The sequence below is a fragment of the Anas platyrhynchos genome, chromosome Z (genome assembly GCF_047663525.1).
Source record: "Anas platyrhynchos isolate ZD024472 breed Pekin duck chromosome Z, IASCAAS_PekinDuck_T2T, whole genome shotgun sequence".
NCBI classification, from domain to species: Eukaryota; Metazoa; Chordata; class Aves; order Anseriformes; family Anatidae; genus Anas; species Anas platyrhynchos.
Genome location: NC_092621.1, coordinates 3,279,039 through 3,306,714, shown reverse-complemented (window position 1 = coordinate 3,306,714; position 27,676 = coordinate 3,279,039). Strand labels below are relative to the sequence as shown.

General features: G+C 42.1%; 1 protein-coding gene across 5 annotated transcripts in view; it reads right to left on the bottom strand.

Annotated features, from left to right (window-relative positions):
- Nucleotides 1–27,676, bottom strand: part of LOXHD1 (lipoxygenase homology PLAT domains 1) — a 142,288-nt gene that overhangs the window by 26,526 nt on the left and 88,086 nt on the right. For 4 of the 5 annotated variants that reach the window (XM_038171035.2, XM_072031280.1, XM_072031281.1 and 1 more), the window contains 8 exons: nucleotides 26,107–26,269; nucleotides 23,379–23,533; nucleotides 22,317–22,526; nucleotides 20,790–20,913; nucleotides 16,334–16,539; nucleotides 11,800–11,985; nucleotides 9,239–9,366; nucleotides 4,733–4,850 (listed from right to left, as the gene is read on the bottom strand). In XM_038171035.2, the coding sequence (XP_038026963.1) occupies nucleotides 4,733–4,850; nucleotides 9,239–9,366; nucleotides 11,800–11,985; nucleotides 16,334–16,539; nucleotides 20,790–20,913; nucleotides 22,317–22,526; nucleotides 23,379–23,533; nucleotides 26,107–26,269 (1,290 nt within the window). Of the gene's footprint in view, nucleotides 1–4,732; nucleotides 4,851–9,238; nucleotides 9,367–11,799; nucleotides 11,986–16,333; nucleotides 16,540–20,789; nucleotides 20,914–22,316; nucleotides 22,527–23,378; nucleotides 23,534–25,283; nucleotides 25,401–26,106; nucleotides 26,270–27,676 lie in introns of those variants that run through there. The other variant, XM_038171034.2, reaches the window with a different exon arrangement.

The following is a 27,676-nucleotide window of genomic DNA, read 5'->3' as shown; positions in this document are numbered from 1 at the left end:
GAACAATTCTGTGGGTAGGACACTCATCTGGGGTTTTCTCTGTGCCTAATGCTAACCAGGGACCCATCACACAGCACCTTCACCCCTACAGGACATTTTGCTTTGTTGAAGCTCCCCTGCTTTTCTAAATGGATGCTTTGACACTATCTGTGGTCAGAGAACTGTTCTCTGAGCCAAGAGAAGTTGACCCAAAACCCTGCTTTGACCCAGGTGTCCACCTGGTCTCACCACCTTAGGTCTCCTCCAGCCTGGCCAGGGCACCTCTGCTGGGGTACAGAGCAGAAAGAAGTCTCCTCTCTCACGGTGCATGAACCACAACTACATCCTCTTGGGAGTCCAACCTGGAAACTTCACTTTGGCTGAAATTTGCAAATTTGAACCATGAATAATCTTACATCGAATTAAAATGTCTTTTTTTTTTTTTCTTTTTTTTTTTTTTTTTTCATCCAGGTGTATAAACTCTTCACTGGAAAAAATTCATCCAGCTCTACCTTTGCTCTGTTCAAAAATGACAGCGATGCTGTCGGTAGCAAAACTTCCTGGGCACAGCTTGCAGGGAAATGCCAGGGAAGCAGCAGGGGGTAGGAGCAGATCAGAGCTGCCAGCTGGAGCACCCTTGCAGCCCAGGAGGTCAGACCTCTCACAAACAACCCGCCCAGTGCTCCAGATGCTGTCTAGAGGAAGACGTCTGGCTACTAAAATGCCCTAAATACTAAAAGGGGCATGCAGGGAACAGGAAGCCTGTGGCAGCTGGCTGCTAAATCCCAGTGTGGCTATGTTGCTATCTGACCTAGCATGGGTGCCCAACCCGCACATCACTCCTGTGTTGCTGTCCAAGTTTGGGACAAGTAAATGGCCATTCAAGGCACCTCTCCAACCCTCAGATGTCTCCCTGCTGACTACAAGAGGTCTAAATAATTTGGTAAAAAAGACAAAAGCTGAATGTAGCTTTTCAGTGACTAAAAGGGCACAAAAATGAATCCAATCCTAGAAGGAGGTGAGCTGCACACACGCAGGCTGATGCAGAATTGTGATTTGGATGATGAGGGTCATGCTTCCATATAAACTATTATTTTAGGATACCTAAAACTCATTGTGGACATCCTGCATGCTTTTAAGCTTAAGCGTTGTTGCTAGTTATGTATGGATTTTAGCCGGGCTGTAGAACACCTATAAAACATGAAAAGAAAGTGGGAGCGGTGTGTATGAATAAAATGCTGATAATTTGCTTTGTAGCTGAGCAAATATTGCAGCTGCCAGGAACTTTAAGCCAGTGACTTGAAATTAATAGTGTGTTGTATGCTGTAACGGGAAGGTTTGACATGTCCATTCATTTGATTTACCTCTCGCCAGGCTTCTCCAAGCTGCAATAAAAAATAAGCTCCCCAGGGGTTCACACCCCGCTAACACCAAAATAAGTAGGTCCTGGATTTCATCTTTAAAGACTCAACCACACTTTTTTATGGTCCTGCTGCATGTCATTAGTCTTCACTTAAAGACAGGGTCCTCTGACTGTAAAACAGAAAGACTTTGTGGCAAAGAACAACAATCAGCTTCAGCTATAATGAATTGTCTCAAATTCTCTTAATCTTCATATAAAGGAAGAAGAACAGAATAAAGACAAAGTCCCACATTCAGGATTATTGGTGACGTTTGAATGCAATGCAATTAGTGCTTCATTAAGACAGCTTCTTATCTGCCTGGCTTTGACAGCACAAAGTAACATTAAAATGCCAAGGGAACCAACTCTGCAGAATTCAAGTCTGACAGTTCCTGTTACTTCACTTGGAAAGCTCTCATCCCTTCTTATTCCTAGCTTTTCAACTCCCTGTCTAAGGCACTGGGCAGCAGGTGAAATCTTCATGTGGCCTGAGGAACTGGATAGCCCAGGAGGAGCTTTCCAAAGCATTCATTTCAATGTCCCTGAATTAGAATCACCTATTCTCTGATTTTTTTTCAGAAACACCAAGCAGTGTAGTCGTAGCTTGATGTGGCAGAATATAAGATTCAGCGATAGGTCAGAGGGAAATATCCAAACTCCACGTCTCTCCCAGCAGTGGTGAAGTCAGGAACTTGTTCTGCTTTGGAGAGCTTTCAGCATGTCTGTGTGCATGCTCCAGCTCATCAAAGTGCAGTGTTTGGGTGGAGGGGTTTTCTGTTTACAAAGTGTGGCACCACATCTATAAAATGTCATACAATGTACATAGATATAAGTAGCTGTAGCAATAATGGCAATAATCTAAAGCATTCACTCTGGCCAGGCACATCACTAATCACATTTTGTCCCCTCTCATAGATTAAGTACCAGCATTTAAATCTTATTGACACTTTTGGTGCAGTTGGAGTCTTTGGCTCCAAGTTCATTGCATTACAGAGATTCTGAATGAAATTTCAATGTATTTTATATAGACAGGAAAAAAAAAAAAAAAAAAAAAAGAATATATGACTACTTCTCTGCTTGTAAATTGAATCTTTTGGCTGTGTACAGAATCATTGATAATTCATGCATTTTAATTGGTATTTATGCACTTCTATTTCTGGTAAACTAAAAGCAGTATAAATTATAGCCAGCAAATAGTGTACAAAAAGACCAAAGAGAATTAAAAAGATCATTTATTGTTATTTTAATAGAACAAGAAAACTGAGAATATCCTGTAGATAAATGGAGCAACAAATGGTTAATTACGGGGTTGATAGCTTAATCTAGCTTCTCATTTCACTGTGCTAGTTAGCACTAACTGTGAACCATCTGTCTGAGAGTTTAGCACTACCCCCACAAGTATTTCATTATGCAGTTTTAATATGCACTTTTGACAGAAATGGAAATGGGCTTAGATCAGTTTTCATGTCACACCAAGCTACATAAGTTTTCAAGGCTGGAATACAAATCAGGGAACACAAATCCTTCCTCCCCTCCTCCAGAGCGCTCCTGTCCCGACTCGCTGCCTGCGAATGCCAATGTTGTGTTTACCTTTGCAGGGAAGGTGGGAATGAAAACTAATAAATAAAGTTCTCTACTTATCACTGGAGCAAGGAGATGTTGTGTTTCTCTAAGAAAAACAAACTAGAGGTCCGGTTTTCAAAAGTTTCTAAAATCCTTTTCCTCCAAGTGTTGCATGAGAGGTCCACCAGTTGCTTCTGTACAGCTGTCAGAGGGCTATAAACACATCAGCTGTCTCCAAATGAGAGTACGCTTTGCCTACACCTCTGGGAAAGCCTCACTTTGTGTGGGTTCCAGCAGGTTGAGGTGTTGGAAGAGCTGGACAGAGCTGGCGAGAGGAACGTGGGATATGCTACCTGCCCCTAGAGGTGCTGGCCCTTGCCTTTGAGCTATTGCTAATACATGACTGTAAGATCTGGAATGTCCCCTGGGTGAATTAGCTTTATATGATTTCACTTTATATGAATACAATTTATAAAACTCAGGGGGAGGTACAAGGGAGCAGGCAAAGGGAGCTTGACCAAGACGACAGAATCAAATCAGAGAACAGATTGAGTTACTCCACAGCCGCAGGGAGATAAAATGTGTGTCTGTGACATCTATTTGGAAGACATATGCTGAAGGCCTACTGCTTTGGAAAGATGCACAAGAGTCACTATGAAAAAAGTTAGAAGTGGTAATGTTCAAAAAGCAAAGCTTTGTAGACCATGGTAGGTGAATTCATCACTGCACTAGAAACTAGAGGCCACCAAGGACCAAAATTTAGAAACTTATTATTTATGGGAAAATTAAAGACAGCTTCAGAGTAGCCAAAAGGATAAAGGAGCCAATTAAAAAAAAAAAAAAAAAAAAAAAAAAAAACAAAACAAAACAAAACAAAACAAACAAACAAAAAAAAAAAAACAAAAACAAACAACCACGTGTACTATTCTTTCTGGCCATGGGTTAAGTCATTGGGTTTTTACCTATTCTTATCAAAAAGTTAAGCTACAGCAGTCCAGCAGGATACCTGCTCCATAAATAGCACACTAAATAAACATGGCAGAGATGCCTTCCTTCCTTAATGACTTCTGATTGTGTGGAATTGGCACTTTACTCTGTCTCTATCTTAGAAATACAATGATAGGCCCATAACAAGGAAACTGCATTTTACTACCCAAACATAAGTGCTGTTTACATGGAGTTGGTAGTTGGGTAGAGAAGATAAAGGCAAGCACAGAGCTTTTTTGCAAGATAGGACACTAGGGAAAAATACAATCAGCAGAAGCAGTCGGAGCCATTTTGCATGCTGTATTCAAAACTCAGAAAGAAAATGACAATTTGCTTTTATGAACTGGAAAAGAAAGAAATCAGCCTGCATGTTAGATGAACAGAAAGGGAGAGATAAATTTGCCTGAAAGGATGGATTATCTGGACATTTACCACCCGGCCCAGACTGCCTGGCAGAGGGGTAACCACTCTCCCATGGGGTCAGAGCAGGGCAGGGGACTGCAGAGCTGGGGATAAAACACCAGGACCAGAAAACAGTGCAGGTGCCTGGTGGCAAGCCAAGGCTCTTTTGCAGGGAGGCAGAGTCTACCAGCAAAGCCTGCTGAACAGCTGTACAGCACTGCTTTGCCCTTGCTCCCCCTTTTTTGGACTGAACTCCTGCAGGAACAAAACATGAGAAAATTAATAGAAAAAGGCAAGAAATGAATAAAAGCAAGTCTTTTGCTGTCTTTCTCCTGTTTCTCAAGTCCAGAGAGACTTCAACACAAGAGGTGCACGAGGAGGCGCGGTGAGGCACATTACCCTTTCCAGGAACCAGTGCGGGCGCGTCCCCTTCCCATCCGTCCGGATCCTCATCTTCCTCAGGGGTGCAATGTCAGCGATCTCCATAATGAAGCTGTCCTCTTGGCCTCGCTCAAATCTGGAGGGAGTGAAAGACCGAGGAGCATTCATGCTGCCTCATTACGCCACGGTCCCCTGCTCACGCTGCAGCTTACACCTTGCCAGCAGCCTCACATTAAAAGTTTATGAGTGCACTTTACGGGACTCGAGCTCTTCTGCCCTGCAATCTCCAGCTACTGTGTTTTTGGCAAGACACCTCAGCCCAGATTTGACAGGGATTCCTCCTCCCCTGGAAAATCAAGCCCATACGAGGTACCTGGAGCCTTTCCAGGCAGCCTGCAACGTGCCTTACCGTTCTGATTGCAACCAGAGCAGCAGGCAGGGACTCACAGCCAGGTTCCTGCACATCGCCTTTCTCTTGGCATCTGCCCACATGCCTGCCCTTAGCCCATCCCTACAAGAAGGCGAAGCAGTTGTGCTTAATCTTCTTTCACTAAGATACATCACATAACTCTGCATTTGCCATGGTGATAGACAGTAACTGCAGCTCAACTATATACAGCAACCTTGCGACTCGGAGCCCAAAGCCTACATTTAGTAAGTGCAGGCAAATAGTGTTAGAGAGGGGCCCAAACCATCCCACATCCCCTTCCTGAATTTGGGGAATTAGGATTTGCAAACAAGCTTTGTCTTTGGTGAGAACCAAGATGGGTTTGTGCAATGTTGCTTCAAACATCTTACCCTGTGCATGGCTGCTGCATACAGACACAAGGAGGTGTGGGAACTGCTTGTCCACAACAATCAGCAGAAAGAAGGAAAAGGGAAAAACCATCTAACATATGCTTCTTGAAGAAGATATTACACTGGCCAGGACTGCAGGTACCTTACCTCTCTCTTAATGTTAATGATGACAAGAAGAAACCCTTGTAGCCCTTGCTCTGCCTGTGCTGCCTGAGGCTCAACATTACTCTGTTCAGAGCAAATGTGCCTGACAGTTTGCCCGCAGGTACCCTGGCAGACCTGCTGCAGCCTCAGAGATGGGAATCCAGCCCTAGCAGGGCAGAAGGGCAGCCAAGTTCGTGGGTCTGCCAAGCACCAACGTGGCACTCTGCTGCTGAGGTTCCTCCTTTGCACAAACTTCTCCAGGTCAGCGAGTTACAAGGTGGGACCTGGGTCTTCTGAGAGGCTTGGAGAGAGCTCTGCAATCTGTGGGCACTGCCATTACACAGATAATCCATAATGATGCTGTCTCATTCCTGGCAGTGTACTCAGTTTCCTACAGCTGTGCAGTGCCAGGGATGTGAAGAAAAAAATGTTTCTTTACCATCCCCTGCTCAGATTACACCCTGCAGCATGAATGTGATTATCCTCACACCATTATCTGAGCCGGCATGGCTGCAGATGTTAGCAACAAGGATTGGCTTGAGCTTCTCAGTTTTCATCCAGGCATTGCTTTCCCTCCTCTTCCGGAGGCTTTTGGATGGGGCCTTTTGGTCCCAGTCCATTCCTAGTTATTAAGGGTTATGTCTGCTCTTTGAAAAACTCCCCTCTCCATTTTTTGTCTCTTTGTGGTACTGGATACCAAGACAGCCTTTCACCATGAGAAAGAGAATGTGCTTTTGTGTCCAGGTTGGATTAAGTCCCATTTCCATGTCAGAAAAAGGTGTGACCCTTCCAACTTGAATTACCCCATGATCCTGTGATCAGTTTTCATTACCATCACTGTTTCCTACAAAGCTTCATTGAGACCTCTCACTCCACTCCTTTCCACACTGAACAACTCTAAGCTAAACAATCTGTCAGCAAAACAAACCATCATTTATCTTCAGTGAATGTCCTGTTTACAGCTTGTGAGGCTGATACTCACCTGTTACATCCAAGAAGTCATTATATGAGACGGAAACAATTGCTAAAGCGACAAACTGTGTGACCCAGGAGCACATTTCTATCCTAAATTTATATGAACATGACCAGGAAAAAAATTGAGAAGGGACAAAGTGACAAGATGAGCTGTCTGGCACCTTGCCTTTTCCAGAACAGTGAGGCATTTATCTGAGGGATTTCATTTAGCTTTCCTGCCATGTCTATGCTTATAAATATTTCCATTGCCCAGAGGCCTTGGCAATAGCAGTAATGTAGCTAAAATTGCCTTAAATCTGTGACAGGTTAGACAGACAGTTCTTCACAATGCCCTAAGCTGCTGTGAGTGAGTTGGACCCTGGACAGCCCTGGTGAGGAGGCAGAGCCTTCTCGGCAGCTCTTGCCCAGCCCTCACACAAAGGCTGGTGAGATTTCCATGTGGAACAGGAGCCAGGGAAGCCTCTGCAGTTACCAGCTGGAGGAAGACACGTGGCAGTGGTGTGGAAATCAGTAATACATGTATTTGGGCACACACATGTCCTCTGCAGACGATAATAAAGAGATGATGACGCTCCATACTCTTGGTGTCCGAGGTGTGGTAAAGAGACCCTTTAGCTAGTGGAGATGTGCCAGTTCATCCACAAAGATATTAATACATCAGTTAACTGTTTTTTACATGTCCTTCTTCTTTATATAACCCCAATGGATTTCCATCATCTTTTGCAGATCTTCTGGCAGAAGACAGCCCAGGCAACTAACACCCCACAGGCTGTGTGCAATCCTTTACTGTGTCTTCATATCCTTATAGTAGAGTTTATCCATCCCACACAGATAAACAAGTGGGAAGTTTTGATAGGCCACGCAGTTATGCATATTGCTTGCCTGGCCACGGAGAGCAAAGCTGAGATCCCTCCTTTGAGGGCTTGAAGCTGCCTCAGTCCCTTTGGATATTTTTGGTGATGCCCAGTGATACAACCCCTGCTTTGCTTTTAAATATGGGCACTCACAATCAATTTTCCCACGGACCAGAACTGAATGCTGGCCTTAAAACACTGGCAAACAGACCAGCGTGGGGTTGCCTGGGGTCCTGGAGCGGGGATGCCCCCAGTACTGGGACATGCTGGTGGCCCAGGTGCATTGCCCACACGTGGGATGCCTGCGGTGGGGAGCAGTGCCCAGAGCTCTGGCTGCCTGTGTGACTCAGCCTCCCTTCTCACGGAGATTTTCATCAGCACCCCTGCTACATTTCCCTCAGAGCAAACAAGACTGGTGCTTGCTACCAGCTAACCACACGGAGGATTCGAGCCTAGCTGAACGTGCCTGCCCAGACACCCACTCTGCTGTGACAGCAGCGAGTGAAACATCCCCTCAGCAAACAGCTCGACGCAGGGAGCCTTGTCTTCAGCTACCCAGCCCACACGTGGTGCCCAAAGCTGCAGCGGAGGAGCTGCATTGCCTGGAGCTGCGAGGAGAGCCCAGCATCACCTCGGCAAGCTGAGCTGGAATCGCATGGCGCAGTGCTCAATCCCTCCTGACACTCTGCAGGTGCTTTGCTGAGAACATCAAAATCAGAGGTCGTCAGCTAATTAAATTAAAGTGTGACGAAAGCCTGTCTCTGAAAGATGCCTAGTGCCATGCTCATTCTTCAGCACGCCAGAGCTTTCTGTACTGAGGGAGGTGTTAGGAACAGGAAAGCTTCAGGAAATGAATTGGTAGCATGTGGGTTTTTTTGGCTTGCAGAAGTGCTGGCGTCAAACTAGGGTTACAGCATTTGTTAGCTCTTTCTGCTGCAGAAAACAGGAGATTTCACCTTTTTAGCAAAATCAGAGCATGCCGTGCAGCACTCCGTGTGGTTCACACCCTGTTTGCCTCTCTCTGCACAGTACAACCACATCTGCCCAGAGAGATTTTGTCGCGTGTCCCTTTTGTGCCAGCTGCAGGCAAGCCAGCCCCAGTTCCCAAACTGGGCATCTGATGTAGCATGGCACAGAGCCCAAACTAAGAAGCCCCACTTCTCAGCAGGGCCTGGATCTTGCTATCTCAGCTCTGGCTCCCCTCACACAGCTTCAGGTCCCAGGCTGGCTCACATCTGCCCAGTGCAGCAGACGGGAGGAGCAGGCAGAACAGAGTCAGCACCTTCCCAAGGCAGGTGTGTGCGTGTTGGTTTGTCTCCCTTTCATTATACAGTTACATTCCCATCACAGCCACTAAATGATGTTTAAATTAAATCACTTGTTTTCCACAGAAGATGCATTCTTCAGAAATTGTATCTGTGGTTTCCATGCAATGTCCAGAGCTCCTCTTGGAGTTGAAGGGGGTCTCACCATTCATGTTTTTGTTAGCAACGTTTACCTCTTAAAACTACTGAGGGACAGGTTAAACAAAATCCTTATAGATGACACCAGATTATTCCCCTGGCTATACAGTGCACTCCTTTCCTCCACTCTGCTAAACACATTACAATAGCACTTAAAAAGAGCCCAGTTCAAAAGCAATAAAATCAATGAGTTGCAGTGGGAGCATGATCAAGCCCCAGAAGGTTCTTGCCCTGAAACCAGAATTTGCCATCACTCCACTTCTAAGCAACAAAAATGACAGCTACTGTACCTGTCTCCATTTTTTTCCAGCTGTATCTCCTCGGTGTTCCCATTGGATCCAAAGACAGTCATGAAAATACTGGCATCCGTACCACCGCTTTCGATGTCTCCAGTCACAACCGTGACTTCATAGAGGATCTGGGGAGGATTCGAAATGATCAGATCTCATGCAAACAGCTGTCCTTAACCCACGCAAAAGCCTGGGCAAAAGCCTAGACAGGCTCTGAGGGAGACGTGCTTCTTTGTAGGAAATAGTCACAACATGGATTCTTGGGTTTTCTCCATACTAATGCTTTCTGAGGCAAAGTGAGAGAATGAAACTTGCTATGGGACCATCACCTTTGCATAATTTAAGACTTTTGGGGCAGATTTTCTCAGCCTATGCACACTCCAAGAGAAAGGGACATTCATTAGGATGAGAAAATGCTTGTGGCATGATGAGGACCTGATAAACATTCAATGGGAGTTGAGTGTGTGGGTCTCCAGCACTCGGCTACTGGCTTCTCCTACCACCCCTTCAGACCTTTGCCCAGCACCAAACTCTCATTATTGAAAGAAAAAAAAAAAACTCCTAAAACCACATTTCTTTCTTTCTCTTGGCTGCAAAAGCGTTTCCCCCAGGTTCTTGATGTCCACCTGAGTAACATTTAATCCAACACCATTAACAGGTTAAACACATTTTATGGCAGAAAAATGCAGCTACCCTATCTCCCAATGGGATGTGCAGCACTGCATCTGGGAACACATCAGATTTCCCAGATCTCACACTTGAAAGGTATGCCAATTTGTGAAAAGCTGCTTGGCATCATTTTCACCTTATTAGCCTAACTTTGTTCTTTCCTCCTGACATGTGAATAATAAGATTCAGAATAAAATATTTCAAAAGCGTGCAAATCCCAGTGACTGTCAGTGGCATTAAGACTTCTGGGCCACTTAGAGGCTTTCGAGCCTGTGCCTATGGTAACAAGACCTCCAGACTTAAGAGGTGGAAGAACATAAAAAATTAGCCCCAACAAAACTTTTCAAACAGTAAGCTGTTATGCAGATTTTATTGACCCGAATTGTAGCTGCCAGATAAATCAGCAGTGCAAAGGAATAATGCCATGGTAAAATTATTTTTCATGTTTGTTCAGACCTGAGCAACTTGTCCATCACATATTCATCCACACTTTTAAAATCGTAGTAGGGCAATATATTTATATATAGCAAATATATTTGCTATAGGTAGGAGAAGAAAAACTCTATTTTAAATGTAGATTAAAGATTTTTAAGGACTGTAATGGATATTATTTTCTTCACATTTGGAAAGCCAGATAACTCAATTTAAAAGAACAAGAGTGAATATCAAGGCAAGAAGAAAATTAAATTGAAATGGGTGCATATGACTATATAAGGGTCAAGCAAGAGCAAAGCAAACAAACAAACAACAAAAAAGCATGAACTTTCCTGAAGCCATTAAAGGTATTTGTCTTCTTTGAACTCTATTAAAAAAAAAAAAATCTAACTCACTTTCTAACTACACTTATTTATGAGGGAACAGTCCCAAATTCCCTCAACTAGGAGACTGATCAGAAAGTCAAATGTGTACTTCTGATTTCACGATTCAAACATCTCCCCTGATTTCCTACAAACCTTTCAATGAGTTTCTGGCTCAACATCACAGAAAAAATATTAGTTAGATGTGTCTATTTGTGGCACGCTTATGAAAATAAATATTCAGGACTGGGCTTTTAAAGGAAGACTGACTGTAAGTCCTCATTAACATCTATCTCAATCTAGAGGCAAGCCATCAGATCACTGATAGGGTTTTCAAACCTTATCCAGGAGGTTAAACAATCATTGGGAAGTTTTTAAGCTGTTAGATTTTAACCTTGGTATTCAGTTTGAAGGAGTTTATTTCCCCTCTTACTGAAATCTGCGCTGAGTTGTTGAATCCTCCACAAATGCTAAAAATGTTAGCAAGCTTTTGTGCGTGTGTGTAACAAAATATTTCAGGAGAATATATTTAGCTTGGGGATCAAGAGAAGCGTAAAGAAAAATTAATGTCCTTTGAAAGTGCAACCTCACTGCAAAGAAACAAAACTATAGAGATTTAAAATTGCCATACAGGTATTAAACAGGGTATTATTGTCCCATTCATCTAGACCGGTATTTCTATTATAAATCTTACCTCCAAATTCAGCATAGCTCAGCTTTCCAATTTGTCCTTTGTTGAAATATGGCATAGCACACATTACATCAGATTTCTTATATTTGGATGGAAAGACAATACATTTTTCCACTGTTTGTTCAACTTTAATGTGCTATTCATTTTAAAGATCAAACTTATGAATGTCTCCATGTTTCAAGAGCTTCCTATTATTATTATTTTCTAACTGAATGAAGGTTTCCCAATCCCAGATTAGAAAAACTGATGTGTAGCCACACTATGCAGAGATTAAAATATCTTCCTCTGTAAGTAAAAGACTGAAACCACAAGCATCAACCAAAGGATGAGAACTGCTTGCACATGACCTATATTGGCACAGGGCTGTGCAACCACTACAGACACCAGATGAGCCTAGAGCTTACCTTGAGACCGATGTTAACACAGTCTGCATCCAGGATGTTGAGGATTCGGGAGGTGAGACCATCGCCTTTGTCTCGGGCCAGCCAGCATTTACAGACAAAGTTGTACATGACACCCTTGGTGGGCACAACGATGGTGAGCTCTTCCACCAGCCAGCAGCTCTCAGGGGTAGCACCATCATGCCCCACCTGCAGAGTCACAGGGAAAACACCTGGTTAAAGGGAATTTCTTTGGAGGAGAGGCTCTGAATGCTGGTTTTAACCAGTGACGAGGGGTTAACAGCATTGACTACATACATTTTCATGTAAACCAATTCCACAGTGGAACAGAGCGAGCTGTGAAATAGTCTGTGCCACCCCTGCTCAGCAGGCAAGGCATCAATGTACAAGGTAGCCAATATGGGCAAGGGGGTGCAGGAGATCTGCTGACACACATGAGGAAAGGCAGGATGCTGCTAGCCCCAAATGTAAGCAAAGGGATCATGAAATAGGCAGGCTGCCCTGACTCACATGGAAACATGTCCATCCTCTGACTACTTTACTTGAGCCCCTCTGACCACCAGCCACTGTTGGCCAGTCCCTGGAGACACCTGTTTCCATCTCTCCAACCCTTTCCACTGCTGTAGCAACGCTTAAAAGTGACTGTCCGAGGCTTCATAGACAAGATGAAAGATGCAGCTAGGCACGTGTATTATTCAAGCCCTTCTTCTTCTCTCACAAATCCACGTCAGCGTAAGTTGAATGCACGTATCAGGCTGTTTCTCTGTTTCCTATTTCCCCTGCCAGACCTAGTAAGGGCTCAGTGTGAGATGGAGAACTCCATGTAACAGCTGATGGGCAGACTTCTCCAAAGACCCACACGAGTCCCTGTAAAGGATGCAAGAAATCCATCTCCTATTCAGATTTACAAGGAAGATTATGTATCTTAGCTGCTGTAAGAGACTCTTTCAGTCATGCAGTCATTCCAGTGAAATCTCTGCACATGAGAGGTTGGATAAAAGACCTCCCTACAGATCATTATTTTCAGAGCAAGTGTTATTCATGCCATTACTTGGAAAATGAGGTTCTTAGCTTTCATTTTTAAAAAATTAGGATATTTAGGGTTGCTCGGGAAATAATTTTAAATAACAAGTTCATCTAGGGTGATATATCTGCTATATCTAGGGTAATATATCTGCCATATCCTTTTTTTTGCCCCCAAACAAGTGATCTTTTTTATCTGTCTCAGCCATCACTGCTATTAGGAATATTATTACTATACTAATGTCTCTGCAGCTGCAGAAAATTAAAGTTAACCACTAGGGAAATTTCAAGTCTACAATGGATGCATTAATTCTCTGATTCCAGGGGTGTGAGGTGAATGGGAATATCAACACTTACTTTCCTATTCCCCCTCTGCCAGGGTGGCTGCCCTTCTCTACACTGAAAGTTCCTCTGATTGTTTTTTCTAGACCCATTGCAGGATGGTGTGGAAAAAGTGGTGGGCAAGGTTCATGGCAATGGCTCTGCAGTGAAGCAGGGATGGAAGAGCTGGAGGTAAAATCGTGATTAATCCATTAAAGTCTGTTCTCCTGAGTTCATTACAGCCACCTCCTAATGCATTGTTCCAAGACATGGCCAGGCACCAGATTTTCACAGCAACCTGTAACTCCATTGGTGTCAGTGGTGGGCCAGAAGAAAACATCCTGCATTCTGGCTGCCTTGGGGAACCTGCACACAAGCAGATTTTCCACAGTCCCAAGAATAATGTTATAAAGTCACTGGGATTCATGAGCTCATTTCTGAATTTATTTTTAAGCCTGGTAAGAACAAATATCTGAATCCACCAATGTAGTTTGGACATGCATGCTGATATCAAGACAAGTTGTTTAGGCTGAGATATTTGAAGAAATTTGAATGCATTTCAGTGGCAGGTAAATCCTTGTTCTGTTTTGAAAATTTTTGTAACTCACACCCAGTGTGCTCTGGAGATTGCTGGGTTCTTCATCAAAAGTAAGGCACATTTTTTGTGCAGAGCAGCTGACACACACGTTGAACACAATAGGGGAAAAATGGGAGATAATCTGAAGGTGGACAGAAGGAAACAATGCCAAAGAAAAGAAAAAGAAGGGGGTGGGTGGGAGGGTTTCTGTTAATTCTGAAAGGTTCTGAGAGTATTAGAAAGACCTGGTGGTCTTCCAGTATCAGGTCTCCCTATTCAGTGGACAACTGGACTTGTAATACTTCTATCTCCTTGGCTTTACTCTGTGCCTGTGATTGAGAAAAGCACTGAACCAGAACTGGTTTGGAAACACACAGAGCATTGCAGGACTCTTTGAACACACCTGTGTCTCTCTGCAGCAGCTGCAGTCTAGGGACAAGGACACCTTTGTTCGATGAGAGAAAAAAATACTAAAACTGGTTTTAAGAAGACAGCATAAACTGCCTGTAACCAATAACTCATATTACTTATTTTTGTGTCAGCACGTCTATTAAAGTACACCAGTAGCAAATATTATATCTGTAGGTTTACAAGACAGGTACAAATGGGCCCCTTTCAACTTACTTCATGCTCCACTGTTTCTGCTTGCACTGTAGAATATTTGCCACAGGAGGATAATGCCAAACTAAAAATGACATCACATTGCAAATCTTACAATCCTGCTAAATCCCAGAGTCTACTGCCTGGATTATACAGAGGGCTCCTGGAACCTTAATCCCCATACTATGCTGTTTTCACATGGTAACTCATATTCACAACCTCCTGCCTCCTTCCAGAAGCAGCCAAATGCCAAATCTGAGAACGAACTGTTCCTCACTTTTCCCAAGTAGATAACTAGCAATTTTCTGTAGTGGCCCTGAACACTGCAATTTTCTCTAAGGAAAATATGGACTGGTTCCATGGCAACCAACGCAGACTGGCACGTGGATATCATCACTGGGGTGTGGATGGACAAGAAGAGACCTTCCAGGCATAGGGCACTGCAGGAAGGAAGGCACAAAACCAGGTGCAGATGGCTCCTTCAGCCACGAGCCTGGGAGTTACAAAATAAAAAGGAAAAATGAGCAAGAGATGAGGCAACAGACTGGTGGGATCACTGAGGTTAACAGTGAAAGAGTGCAGAAGAGCATCATCCATCTTGAAAGCTACATGTTAATTATTTTTTCTAACTCTGCATTTCATTTGCAACTTTTTCTCTTCTTTCCCATTTGTAATCCTTGCCAAATAATTTCTTTTTCCTTCCTACCTTCTATTTCCAAGTGTCTGCTCCTATTTTCTCCTATTCTCTGTTCTTTCCTCACCCTAATCACCATTCCTTTTGCAGTTTTCTTGCCCATTTCCTTCCCCAGCCAACTCTCCCTCCCTCTCTGACACTGAGGGGTTATACGGACTTTTTTCTCCTGCTCTGTGCCAGGCTAACCAGGCTGGAAGAGATGCACATGCACACTGTCTGGAAGAGAAGGATTTATGCACTGGCTTCACTTTCAAGTTTGACCTAGAAATGGCTAGATAGAAAGTGCCTCTAATACCCATAATAACCATGCACTTGGAGTGCATTAAGGAAATATCAATGGCTTGATAATAAACTCAAATCTAGTATGGAGATTTCTCAAGTGTCAGAATCCATTGCATGAATGAAAATGAATGGGAGTGCTTCAGTCTATCGGCTGTTACAACTGCAAAGATTTTTTAATTAGTTAGGATTTCTCTATATATTTCTTTCACTTGTCACTGTCTGAATACACAAGTATGCGCACCAATATATAGGTTTACTGCAACCCAGGGCGTGGTGTAAAAATAAAATAAAATAAAAATGAGAAAATAAAATTAAAGAAAACAGGCTCACGAAGTCTTCAGATGCTTTTGTTTTCAGCACTTGGGGGCTGAAGCAGGCGTTCAGGAGATGGAACTGCCATATGAAACAAGAATGATGTACACAAACTGTCTGGAAGATTCATGTGAAGTTTAGGCTCAGTGATGGAGAGTCTATGCAAATTCTGTCTCCCTAAGCCATAGCAGAAAAAATGGCTCCTGTTCTGAAATCCATTTGTGCACGTTACTTATGAACGATGATTAATTTTCTTCTCTAAGCCTGGATCCTCCAAGCTGTGAAAACAATTTTCATGTTTAGCTAGAAAATTATACAAGATGTGTTCTTCACTGCAGGCAATTTATGAAACCCAACTGGAAGTACTATAAGAATCAGCTAGGAAAAAAGACTGACAGAAGACTGCATCCTGGGAACCTTCACTGCATCTGTCAATAACAGGGCTTGGCTAAAAAAAAAACAGTGCCAGAGATGGGACAGAACTGCAACATGTTACAACTTCCTTATATTTCAGGATTATCTTCTGCCTCCCAAGGATTTTAGTTTTGCCAGACATGAAGAGTACTTCTTTCAGGTTTGGGTGCATGTGAAATCTCATTAGCACATCCCCATTTACATTCATTTCAGACCCAAGTGTCTTTCTGTCACCAACTATGACAGGAACATGTAGTTTCCTTGGCCTTGCGTTTCATATGCCCCCCATGCTCACACTGCAATTCACAAAGTACCTCCACTTTTTTGATCTCCCCAACGTCCAGGCCCCAAACAGAGAATTTCTCTACGGAGCCATCTGCAAACTCATCTTTTCCTTCTGGGAGATCCAGCCACAGCCTCTCTGTCTTCACTTTCTGGCCCATGATGATGATGTACACTCGGCTGTCGGTGCTGGAGTCGTACTCCGTGCCTGTCGTGACAGTGATGTGATATGGGATCACTGTAACAGACAGGTTTAATCATCAGAAAAGCACCACATATACACATGTATGCAAGACTTCAGAAAACCAGGGACTAATCCTATCAGAGAAAGCAGTTTTGCATGCTAAATAGCTTCACGTCCCATTGAATTCATTAGGAGAAGGGATAACACCATGCTGCACTGAGCTACAAATGAGTATGGAAAACCACTTTCACATGCACATTTCAGACTGAGTTCTGCAGGGGTTAAATTACCCTGACAGCCCTGCTGGCTGCAAGGAGTTTATACAGGTATAATGCTGTCCAATTTCCTCCCTAATAGGCGACAGAACAGCAGAGGGCTTGAATTTTTATTTACACTGTGAGACCCTCCTGAAGATAAGAGGCTGAGGACATAAATCTTAAGTAGGCTGTTAGACGAAAACGATCTCACACTCACCATTCAATAAAGGCAACTAAGTCTACGCTGACTCCAAGGTAAACCATCACTGCCTGAATATCCCAGCACAGCTGCAACTGTTCTCTTTTGTGCTTTGCCCCAGGATTGCTGTGATCTATGGGGCAGCTCAGGGTTTCAGCCTCCCTTTGCAAATCCAGACTCTTTGTACTAAAGGCAGGCCAGTCAATAATTTTATGCATTACAAAATAATATTGATTGGAGGAAAAACCTTCAGGCCAAGGTTTAGGACTTCGCTTAGTTTTTCTGTGTGTGTGTGTGCTTGTGTGTGTATGTGGTTTTCAGAAATTTCAGTTCAGCTGTTAAAAGGGAGGAAGTGCCAGACTGCTTTTCAAGTGCTTTCCAAAAGCTCATTTGGGTAGGCCGAGCGGGTGGTGCAGAATTAGAAGCTGAATACTCGTCTGATTTCTCAGAACATTTCTGCAAGGCTATCCAAGCTATTCTGAAAAGACTCCGAGATCTGAAACTTGCATTGCCACAGACTCAAAACTCAGCCTAGCTTCATCATCACTTTTTCATTTTTCATGAGGGTTCATAAACCTTGACTAAAGCTTGGTTGGCTTTCAAATTATCCATGATTTACATCTAATTTTGCTAACAATATTTTGGAGTGGAGATTAGAAACTTAATGAAAGCTCAGAATATTTGAACAATATCAGGGAAGTCGTGAACTCATGCACACCAAATCTGCCCACCCTTCTGGACTGAGCAGAACCCAAAAAGGTTCATTCAGCCCCAGCCTGAGGCATCTGTGTACCAGCACAAAATGAACTGATGATTAGGCAAGACTTATTTTCTTCTTTATGGTATCATTTACATTTCAGTATGCACATCAGCATAATAATATGTGATGCCTTCTTCACAAAGTAACCATTGGAGCATCTGGTGTTAACAAGAGGAAAGGTTTAGCTGTAGGCGAGAGATTTTATAAGAATATTACGGGTCCTGTTTAGAACAGCTCTAAAACGATATTTCTTTTATACAGTTTTTATCCTATCCTGTGACATACAAGGTTCACAGAACTATCAACTTTTCCAGCTGATGCTGAATCCTGGAACCGAAGTACTAGAAGTACCTGTGTTGAAAATGTGAAGGCTATAAGAAATTATCATGCCCCACTTTAAACAATGGGCACAAAAATATAGAGCAACCAGGCAGCAGGAAATACCTTTTGCTTTTTTTTCCTTTAAAACAATGAAAGCAATCCTTTAATGTGTTTATATCCCTTCTCCATCATCTCCTTCTTCCTCTGGGACTCTACAGTCCTACTTCTTAAATACCAGGAAAATGCAAAACCTGCGGTACATGGCCACACCTGAAGACAAGCCTGGGGCCAACCACAGATTCTCCAGCCCTTTTCCATATGATCCCTGTGCCCTTAAATCCCTGTACAGATTTTAGGTTGTTCAGGGGCACATGTCCTCCTTGCAGTGCACTAGGTTTCATGAGGGCTGTGGACCACACTGCCCCTGGCACTACCTTCCTGCATGGAGCAGGGTTCTTAGTCCAGACCCGAGAAGATTACTAGTCAATAGGGCTTGTCTCTATACTCTATCCTGACATCAACCCTTACCCTCAGAAGTATTCACTTTTCTTGAGCATGGGAGAGTCAGAACTAGGCTGCTCAAACCATCACTCCCTTTCTCAGGCAACTCCCAATACCACTTCCCTGATCAACTAATTAACAGCTGGGTCTTTATCCTGCCCAGGAGGTGCCTGTCTGGCTCACACAGCCCATCTTATCTGACATTCCTTCGAAATGCATTTCCTTAATGAGGCCATGTCACTGCGACAGGGATAGAGGTGGTGACAAGCTCCAGGACTCAAGGAAGAAGGACCACCCTGGCACAATGGGGAGGATGGGAACTATCTCAGCGCTGCTGGAGAGAGGTTCTCATGGGAGTAATGCTGAAGCTTTACCCATTATTTGAGAAATGACAAGGAATGCCAACATGGCAGATGTTACCCATTGTCTCACCACAGAAGTAATATCAGAAAGAACATGGGAATCACTTATTTTTCGCTTGAGCACAATATGGGATTACAAAAGAAGCGTTGCCCCAAGACACAGTTACAGCCTGCGTTAAACAATGCACAGCAATATGTCTGCTTCACAGCTTAAAGCCTGGAGACATGCAACTCAGATAGCACATCACAGCAGCAGCTACTGGGCATCAGCTGAGCTGCAGTAACCAGCTTCCTTGGTCCATGTCAGTGAAGCCTACCTTAAACTCCTAAATTAAATTACATCATTTTGTACTTGACTCACCATAGAAGCTTCAGGCAAGGCTAATTATTTTCTGTTCAACATGGACTAAGTAAACATATACAGACAGTAACAGCAACTCATCTGATACTCAGTTCCCTGATAAAACACGTCTGAAATCTTGATGTAAAGCTAAAAGATCTGCTGGAGGATAATAAAACACTATAAGTATAATTTAAATGGTAAATCAGCATACAGGAACTTAGAAGTAATCAAAAGGTATATAAATACAGAGAAAAAGACCTGTATCATAGTGAGATTATAAAGGAAAATCAACAGACTGGGAAGTTTTCCACAAAGGCCAACTTCAGCTGACCAACACTGGCCTTCTGGTTTTCCTTCAGAGCCAGGGCAGAAGCAAAACCTGTGCAATTTTTGTAAACTGCAATCCAGAAACAGACTTTTGTATTCAGCTTTATTTGTCTTAAGAACCAGAGCCTAAGAATGCAACTTTACACCAGGTCCATTAACTGTTTCCATCAGCTATTTCAGCAGAAACCTCAGCCCAGATTTCCTGGACTTCTTGGAGCAACAGCACTTGCAGACCCTCCTCTGCCACACAGTTATAAGACAACCCTCATTCTAAAAACAAGGTCCCAGACAAAGCTAGTTTTCTGAGAGCAAAGAGACTTTTCTGTGCTCTTGCTCAGCTCTCTGTATCCCACTCTCCTCTCTACCTGACAGCAGCTGTAATGCAGCTATGTGTTGCAAGAAGAAAAACTGCAGAGATACAAAGCTAATCACACTCGAATTCATACTAAACAAACACCTTTGGTGATGAGGCACTACCAGTCTGATCCTGAAATGGGAAGGTGGCTGAAGCATGGTAAATAGGGTCTCAAGACATTTAAAGCCTTCTTTGTTAATTCATGTCTAATACGCTACATGAAACAACATCTTGAGTAAGTCAAAGAAGAGATAAAGGAGGAAAAAACAGCTGATATCAGCAACAAGAGCTATATTAAGGAATCATATGGAAAAGTGCCTCTTATAGACCAAGAAAGGATCTTTTGGTGATAACGGATGACTTTTCTATGGTCCCTGCCTTTAGATACTTTAAAGGATACTTCAAAAAAAATTATACAATAGTTGCATAAGCTGTTCCCTTTATCAGTCCCCTTTATTCAGAGGGCACCATCACCATTTCTTCTCCCCAGCTCTGAAGTGCTGTATGCAGTGGTCATTCGTGGAAGAGGAGGGAGTATGAGTCTTCAGGACTGTGGGTTCTTTTATTTTTATTTATTTTTATTTTTATTTTTATTTTTACTTTTATTTTTATTTTTATTTTTACATTTATTTTTATTTTTATTTTTATTTTTACTTTTATTTTTATTTTTATTTTTATTTTTATTTTTATTTTTATTATTTTAGTTCTGAAGAGTCCTTGTGCCACTCCAGCCATTCCCAAAGTTGCCACACCACAAGGTGAAGGGAAGCAATTTGCTGTTCTGCCTCTCCTTGCTCTTCACCAGGACAAACACATCTTCTCGAGGAGGGAAAGCCAAGAGCACACGCACGCATGCAACCAGACACGTTGCTCACTTACATAATCCTTCTTCTGCTGCCTTGACCAAACGGGATTTTCTCTTTTCCTTCAAGTCTGCGTTGCTATCCTGACTCGACAGGCTGAGAGACGAACCACTCAGGCTGTTCCGTTCACCATCATAGCTCTAATTAGAAAGGCATGTTAGGCAGGGTAATGAGGTTCAGTGCTCACCATGTTGTCAGCTGTTCCTATGTACCTCAGAGAACAACTTGACGAGAAATGCCTCTAGTTCCCCAGGTAGCTTTTGGCTCAGTGTAGCTCAAATACATGCAGCTTGTAATTTACTTCAGGTCATTTATTTACCTCATTGTAGTAACTTTGACAGGCTGTTTTGGATGTGTGTCATAATAAAATAAAATATAATGGACCTAATAGACTTTAATGGTATGTTGTGACTTTTCTTCTACCTGTGTGAGCAATAACCACAGAAAATTCAGACAGATGGAACAGTGCCAGATTTGCTTATCAGGTGTCAGACTAAATTTCCTAGCACAGGTTAAAGAGTGTAAGAGGGAGACTACTGCAAAACTGGATGATGCAAAACATCTATTGTATTAGAAAGTTATTGCAGATGTGTTCACTGTCACTGTACAATAAACGTGGTGATCTTACCACACAGTGACATAACTAAAAAAAAAGTGATTAATTTTTCCTCATTATGAATTAATATCAGCAATGGGGTAAGCCTGACCACAAAAATTCATAGCATTGTCTGCTGCAGTTTTATGAGAGGGCATATGGCAATACTCATCCATGGTGTAACTCTTCTTACATCCATTCCAGATGAGACTGGCACAATTTCATCGATGATAATTTTAGTGGTAACTTTCAATTAAAATGTCACTGTGTTTTGCTAAGTGGACTCCTTAAATACTATGCACTTATAATCAGCTGCTTTATTATGCATCACTGTATAGAAGGAAGAGAGGTCTATTAATCTTGTTTGCTAATTTTAATTAGTGCATGTACCTTGAATTTCAATTAGTTATATTAGCCTGATAAAACAATATAGAATGTGCAACTAGAAAGGGCATTTCACTAAAAAGCATTTGGTGCTCTGAAAGGTAGCAGCAGAACTAGTCTTTTGATGTTCAGCATCAGTAGAAAAAGAAGATGAAAAGTTAAAGTCCATACAGTCCAGTAAGAGTGAAGCTGAAGGACCCAGTATTTTGGCTTGAGGACTTAGAATGGTGGGACCTGTAACTAACCTACTTTGTGGGCACAGCAAGGAGAGCAGCAGGGAAATATACTCTGCTGTGCACTAACAAGGCATTTTGACCCTCAGCTGAAGAGTTTCATTTACAGTCCTTGATTTTTCTATTCATATTTCAAATTACAGTACTAGCGATGCTGAGCTGAGAGTGGCCACACTTTCAGTTCTTGTCTGAATGTCACAAATTCAATTTGGATAAGCTAAAAACCATAAGTCCCTAACAAGCCATCATGGACTTCAACCAAATACTCAACCATTTTATTTTTATATAGTAGCAATTAGGCTGGGATTGCAGCTTTGAGCTGTAACTGTACCTGTTCATAAAGAGTACGCTCTATCTTTTTGTCCTCTTTCTTTTTGGAGAGCCAGCGTTCGCACAGGAACACGAACGATTCCTCTGTGGTCTCGTCCAGGATCTCTACTTTTTCCAGGAACCAGTCGGGACTGAACATGCTATTGTCATGACGAATCTTGATCTTGTACAAAATGCCAAGGTCCACAGCCTGTATTGTAAATGTGTCCTCCTACAGGGTGTTCAACAGCAGTTGCTTCTGTTAATGAGCTCTGAACAGATCATCTACCAGGCAAAAGCAAATGGAGCCTATGCTGCACAACATGTGTTTAAATTCTGTCTCACCTGATGGCATTTGATTAAAAGCTTTACAATGGTCTGTAGAGGCATCTCTGTGCATTAAAACTGTTCTGCAGGGGAGCATTTTGAAGCACTCTTCTGCTATGAGGGCAACTGCACAAAATGTTACTTTCACAGTGAATTAGAATATCCTGGAATTTCACCTCTTGATTTTTAAGTCTAAGTAAGACTTCCCTTTCTAACCCAGTTAGATTTATATGGACTGTCCAGAGAAGACAATCTTTGCCATCATTTTATCTGAGTATCATCATATGAGGCTGTGAATATGATTCATGGACTTTCTGACTGCAGAAAACCACTTTTGGAGTTATTTTGCCAAGGACAGGCACAGTTTAAGATCCATTAATTTATCATGCTCTAAAGTAAATTATAATATACAGCATGTATGTGCAAACCAGTTGCGGTAGGATAGAGGAATGAGAGACCTCAGGTTTTGTGCAGTTTCAAACCTGCAACTAAAAATTCAAGACAGTCTGTGCGAACCAAGCTCAAAACTGGTCTCTATCAGCAACTTCACAGAAACACCTACCCATTTGCTGCAGTGCCTGCCAGTTGTAATACATAGCTGACAATCCACACAAAGCATTTTAAGAGGTAATGAAGATGGTAAATGGAATCAATCAATTCATCCCTCATAGGAAATCTCAGCCTATAAAGACAGTCATGCAGTTGGTAGGTTAAAGGCTGCAAAACATCAAGTGTTATTAACCCGTTGCAATCATACCTGTCCTCTTTCAAACTTGTTGAAGTTTGTTTCAGATTTGCTGAGTTTCCTCTCTCCAGTGTCCCCCAGATCTCCATAGATATTCAGGAAAACATTAGCATCTGTCCCAGCACCGTAGATATCTCCAGTGAACACGCTGATTTTGTATGTGTGAACTGCAATAGGAAGTGGAGATGTGATTCCTGGCCAGGTAAATTCTCAACGTCTATCTTAGATACTGAATTTGCCTAAGAAGGTGGTCCCCAGACTTTCTGCTAATTACTCAGTTCCTGGGGAGTTAAAATCCCATATGCTTTATCCTTCTATGCGTCTGATAATGATCCTAAGGTTGGGGAAGCACTCGACTGAAATTTGCTGACTTTCCTTTTCTCCATCTAATCAATGCCTGCATATTGCTTTGATCACACAGTATGTAGTTAAAAATGCAAAGAATCATTATGGTTATTACTGGATGCGAAGTCAATAGGAGGTGAGGAAACTCAACACCTTTTTGTACTGAGGCCCAAGGGACCTACATCTGAGAAGAAGTGGTTCAGTGTTGTGCATCCTTAATACTCCATCTTCCATAAACAAACTCCAGGGATTCAGATGTGCAATTATTACTAGAGTTAATGGCATGTATCTCTATAAATTCCCCAAACAGAAAGAGAACATGTTTCTGGGTACTTTTTTTTTCAGACAATATTTAATTAAGGAAGTGTTGAGATGTGTTGTTTAAGCATCCTTTCTCTTTTTCTTGCTCAATGACGATCCAATAAAGCCCCATCAAATCTTTAATAATGTGCTTTAATAAACCTGTTAAATACTCCTTTTTCTATTTTGCTACTCTTTTCCTAATTACACAGGGAAAACAAATCAAGAACATCCTCTCAAGGAAAACAATTAGGAACTGTGCAAGTCTCTGATTACCCTGGTGACATGCAAGCCCTAGAGAATGCCTCCTTGCAAATCCCAGGGCAATACAGATGAGGAAGAAGGACAAAGTCTTAGTCATGGAGATTTGCTACATATGTTGTTAATATTCTTCTTTGTACCTTAACAGCATCATAGAAAATATAAATCATGTTTTTTCCTTCTTTCACAATAAAACAGAGACTTTTCTTCTTAGCACATGAAATATTTCCATTTATTTCTCTAAGAAAAGTATCAAAATCATCACACGAGAGCATTTATAGGTTAGATACAATGCCAGACTTTCTGGTTTGCCTCTCCATATTATGTTTATACACAGCTGAAGCTTTGTGTTTGAGTGACAACTGCCACATTAGTAATGAAGGAAGGAATGCATACAGTCTAATTAGTCATTTCATCTCTCTTTGATTTTTGCTTGTCATTTCCAGACACCTTCAGGACTGAAATGCAGACTTAACCCTAAATCTCAGCCAAAAGAAATATTCAGTTGTTCAAATACCTATCCCATAGTTTGTAGAACTTGTTTTAAGGATTTGGGTTTAGCAAGAAAAAATGGGCCACCCAGATTAGTTAACACATGATAGTGACCGCAAGGCAAAATTACGTGAGTTAGTAGGTTAAAGTATGTCATGAAGATATCTAGCAGTCATGGTGCTTACTAACTGATAATACAATTGTCTTTTCCTCCATCAGAAAAAAAAAAAAAAAAAGAAAAAGTTAAATAAATAAATAAAATCTCACATAAGCTACCAAGTAGTTCCTAACAGGTGGAAACAGTACACCTTTCTCCTCTAAAGGAACAGCGCAAAGGCTGCACTCCATACAAAGTGCCTCTACAGACACCACACAAAGCACCTCTATACTTCCTTGACAGTAGAAAACACTTAGCATTCATATATATTCCACCCTGACAATGGTGTACTGTAAATGCAAATCAGGCTGAGAGAAAAGAAACAGAGAGGAACGATTTCCTCTGTTGAATCATCTTGTTACCAGATGCAAGAACCAAGAATGAAGATGGCAGCTGCATTCAATTTGCTCTGCTCAGGATACAGGAAGGTTCACAACTTCTTCCAAGGGCAGAGGAGCTCAGTGAGGGAAAAGGAGGTCCTAGAGAAAGAAAGAGTTAGGAAAAGCCAGGCATACAGGGAAGCAAAGAGCTGAGGATGAAACATCAGTTGTTTCAGGTACTTGATGTACCATGAGGGTCAAACACTGAATCTGAACACTTTATAAGACTGAATAGTAAATAGAGCTGTTTAATAAATTATTCTGCTCCCCAGAAACGTTTGAATGAGGTGAGGGTGGCTGCCTAGAGCCAAATTTTTAGAAGGTATTTGTATGTACCTGGAGAGCATTGTAAAAATAGCTTTGGGAGGAAAGAGGAGCACGAATCAGACTGACAGGGTAGGATAAGAATGGGTGGAGTGCACAGGACAGGTGAATTTGGGCAAGCATGTAAAGGTGTTTGCAGAGCCTAGAAGACAAGGTCAAGATATTGCGAATTTGCTGTACATCAAAAGAGATGTGCTAACTATGCCTGTGTGGAAGGGTGGCTGCAATGGGCTTTTAAATACCCTACAGGAAAACAATACAGTTATTACATGGGAGTGCTTCAGGTGTAAAGCGCTTCAGACCACGGGATGAGAAGAGAAAGAAATGTGAACAGGCAGTATCAGCAGTACATTTGCTTGAACTACACATCCAAACACTTCCCCCCCCCCAAAAAAAAACCAACCAACCAAACAAACAAAAAAACACCAAAAAAAAACCAAACAGATAAATACACCTCTTCCTACTCCTACCATAGTATTACCTTCTAATGGGTCTTCAACCTCTTCCTCTATCTGTTTGAGTGTCCCGTCCTTCATGAGCTTTTCAGTAAAGATATCAGATGGTACCAGTTCTCTGACAATCTCACCATCATCTTCAGACTTTGCAAGCCATCTTTCACATGGAAATGTGACAGTTTCTGAGCCCTGAAGTAGACAGGACAGAGAAGCTTTTCAAAACAAAGCGAACGCGAGCTAGCATTCCTCCTTTGAAAACACTACCCTGACATGCAAGCAAGGATTTTCAATTCATGTATGCATGCCTGTGTAAGTATACACAGACCTGAAAGAGTAGGCACGGCAGCAAACAACCCACACGGGCATGGTTGTTGAGACAAAGCAGAACAGAGTGCATCTTTACATGACAAAATATTTCAGTCATTCAGACTCCAGGAAGAAGATATCTGAGGATGCTGAGAAGAAGCTCTGAACATGTAGCAGAGAGCAGTATTCCCAATGGCTGTGTGAGACTGGCTACACGACCCAGTAGATCTTTGTCCTCTACGATAACCTGTGGGTTCCAGTTCTTGATCTTGCACATTCCTAATCAGAACTGCACTGTTTCCACTGAAGCTATGTTTTATTGAGACTCTGCAGTCCCTCTTCAATCCTTACTCAGGCAGCATTCTCTTTGAAGTCAGTAAGTTTTTTTGTGTGTTTTTTTTTTTTTTGTTTGTTTTTGTTTTTTCTTTTTTTTTTCTGAGTCAATACTTCAAGATTTTGCCATGTAATTTTCTGACTCAAGCTGGTTTCCAGGCAATTCCCATACGTGCATTAAGAGGACAAAAATACCGAATTTTTGATCCTTTGTTTTGACTCACTTTGGTGGAAACAAATATGATTCCTATCATCAAAGAAACAAAAACAATAGAACATGTGTTTTCCACTTAGTAAACAAAATCAGTCCCAGGCTACTCATTAGGAACAGACTCCTGTAAGGCCTCCAAGATGGTTGGTAAGAGGCAGGAGATGTTCTGTGTGCTGGGCACCCCAGGCTATGTCTCTGTAAAGGAATGGGCATGAGCCATCACGCCAATTGCACAGACCACAAGTCTGAACTGAAAAAAATGTTCAGCTCACAGCAACAAAATAAAAGAAAAAATGGCCCTTTCCTTACCAACCACTTCAGCAATTCTATTCTTTAGTAGCACAGGGGCTTTCTGCTGTGTCCAGTAGCTCATCTGGCACTGAGTTTTTATATATAGAGTACTGTCCCCCTTAATTACTCCCATGGTTATTTATCAAGTTAACAGAGGGCCACTTCTTCACTTTTTTTTTTTTTTTTTTTTTTTCTATTTAAATACTAAAAAGTTATATAATTTTATATAATATATTTGTTATTTATTTTTTATATATATGTAACATAGTTATATACTAAAAAAGAAAGCTCTGTCTGCTACAATATCGAGCATTGTTATTGCTAGGTAATATCACAACAGTCTTGAGCAGCTGGCTCCTGCCCTCCCAGACATGCTCACTGGGGAGGAATGGGCTGTGCACCTCAGATCAGTCCCCGCTAACCTGGTATGAACAGGTCATCATGCAGGACCCTGA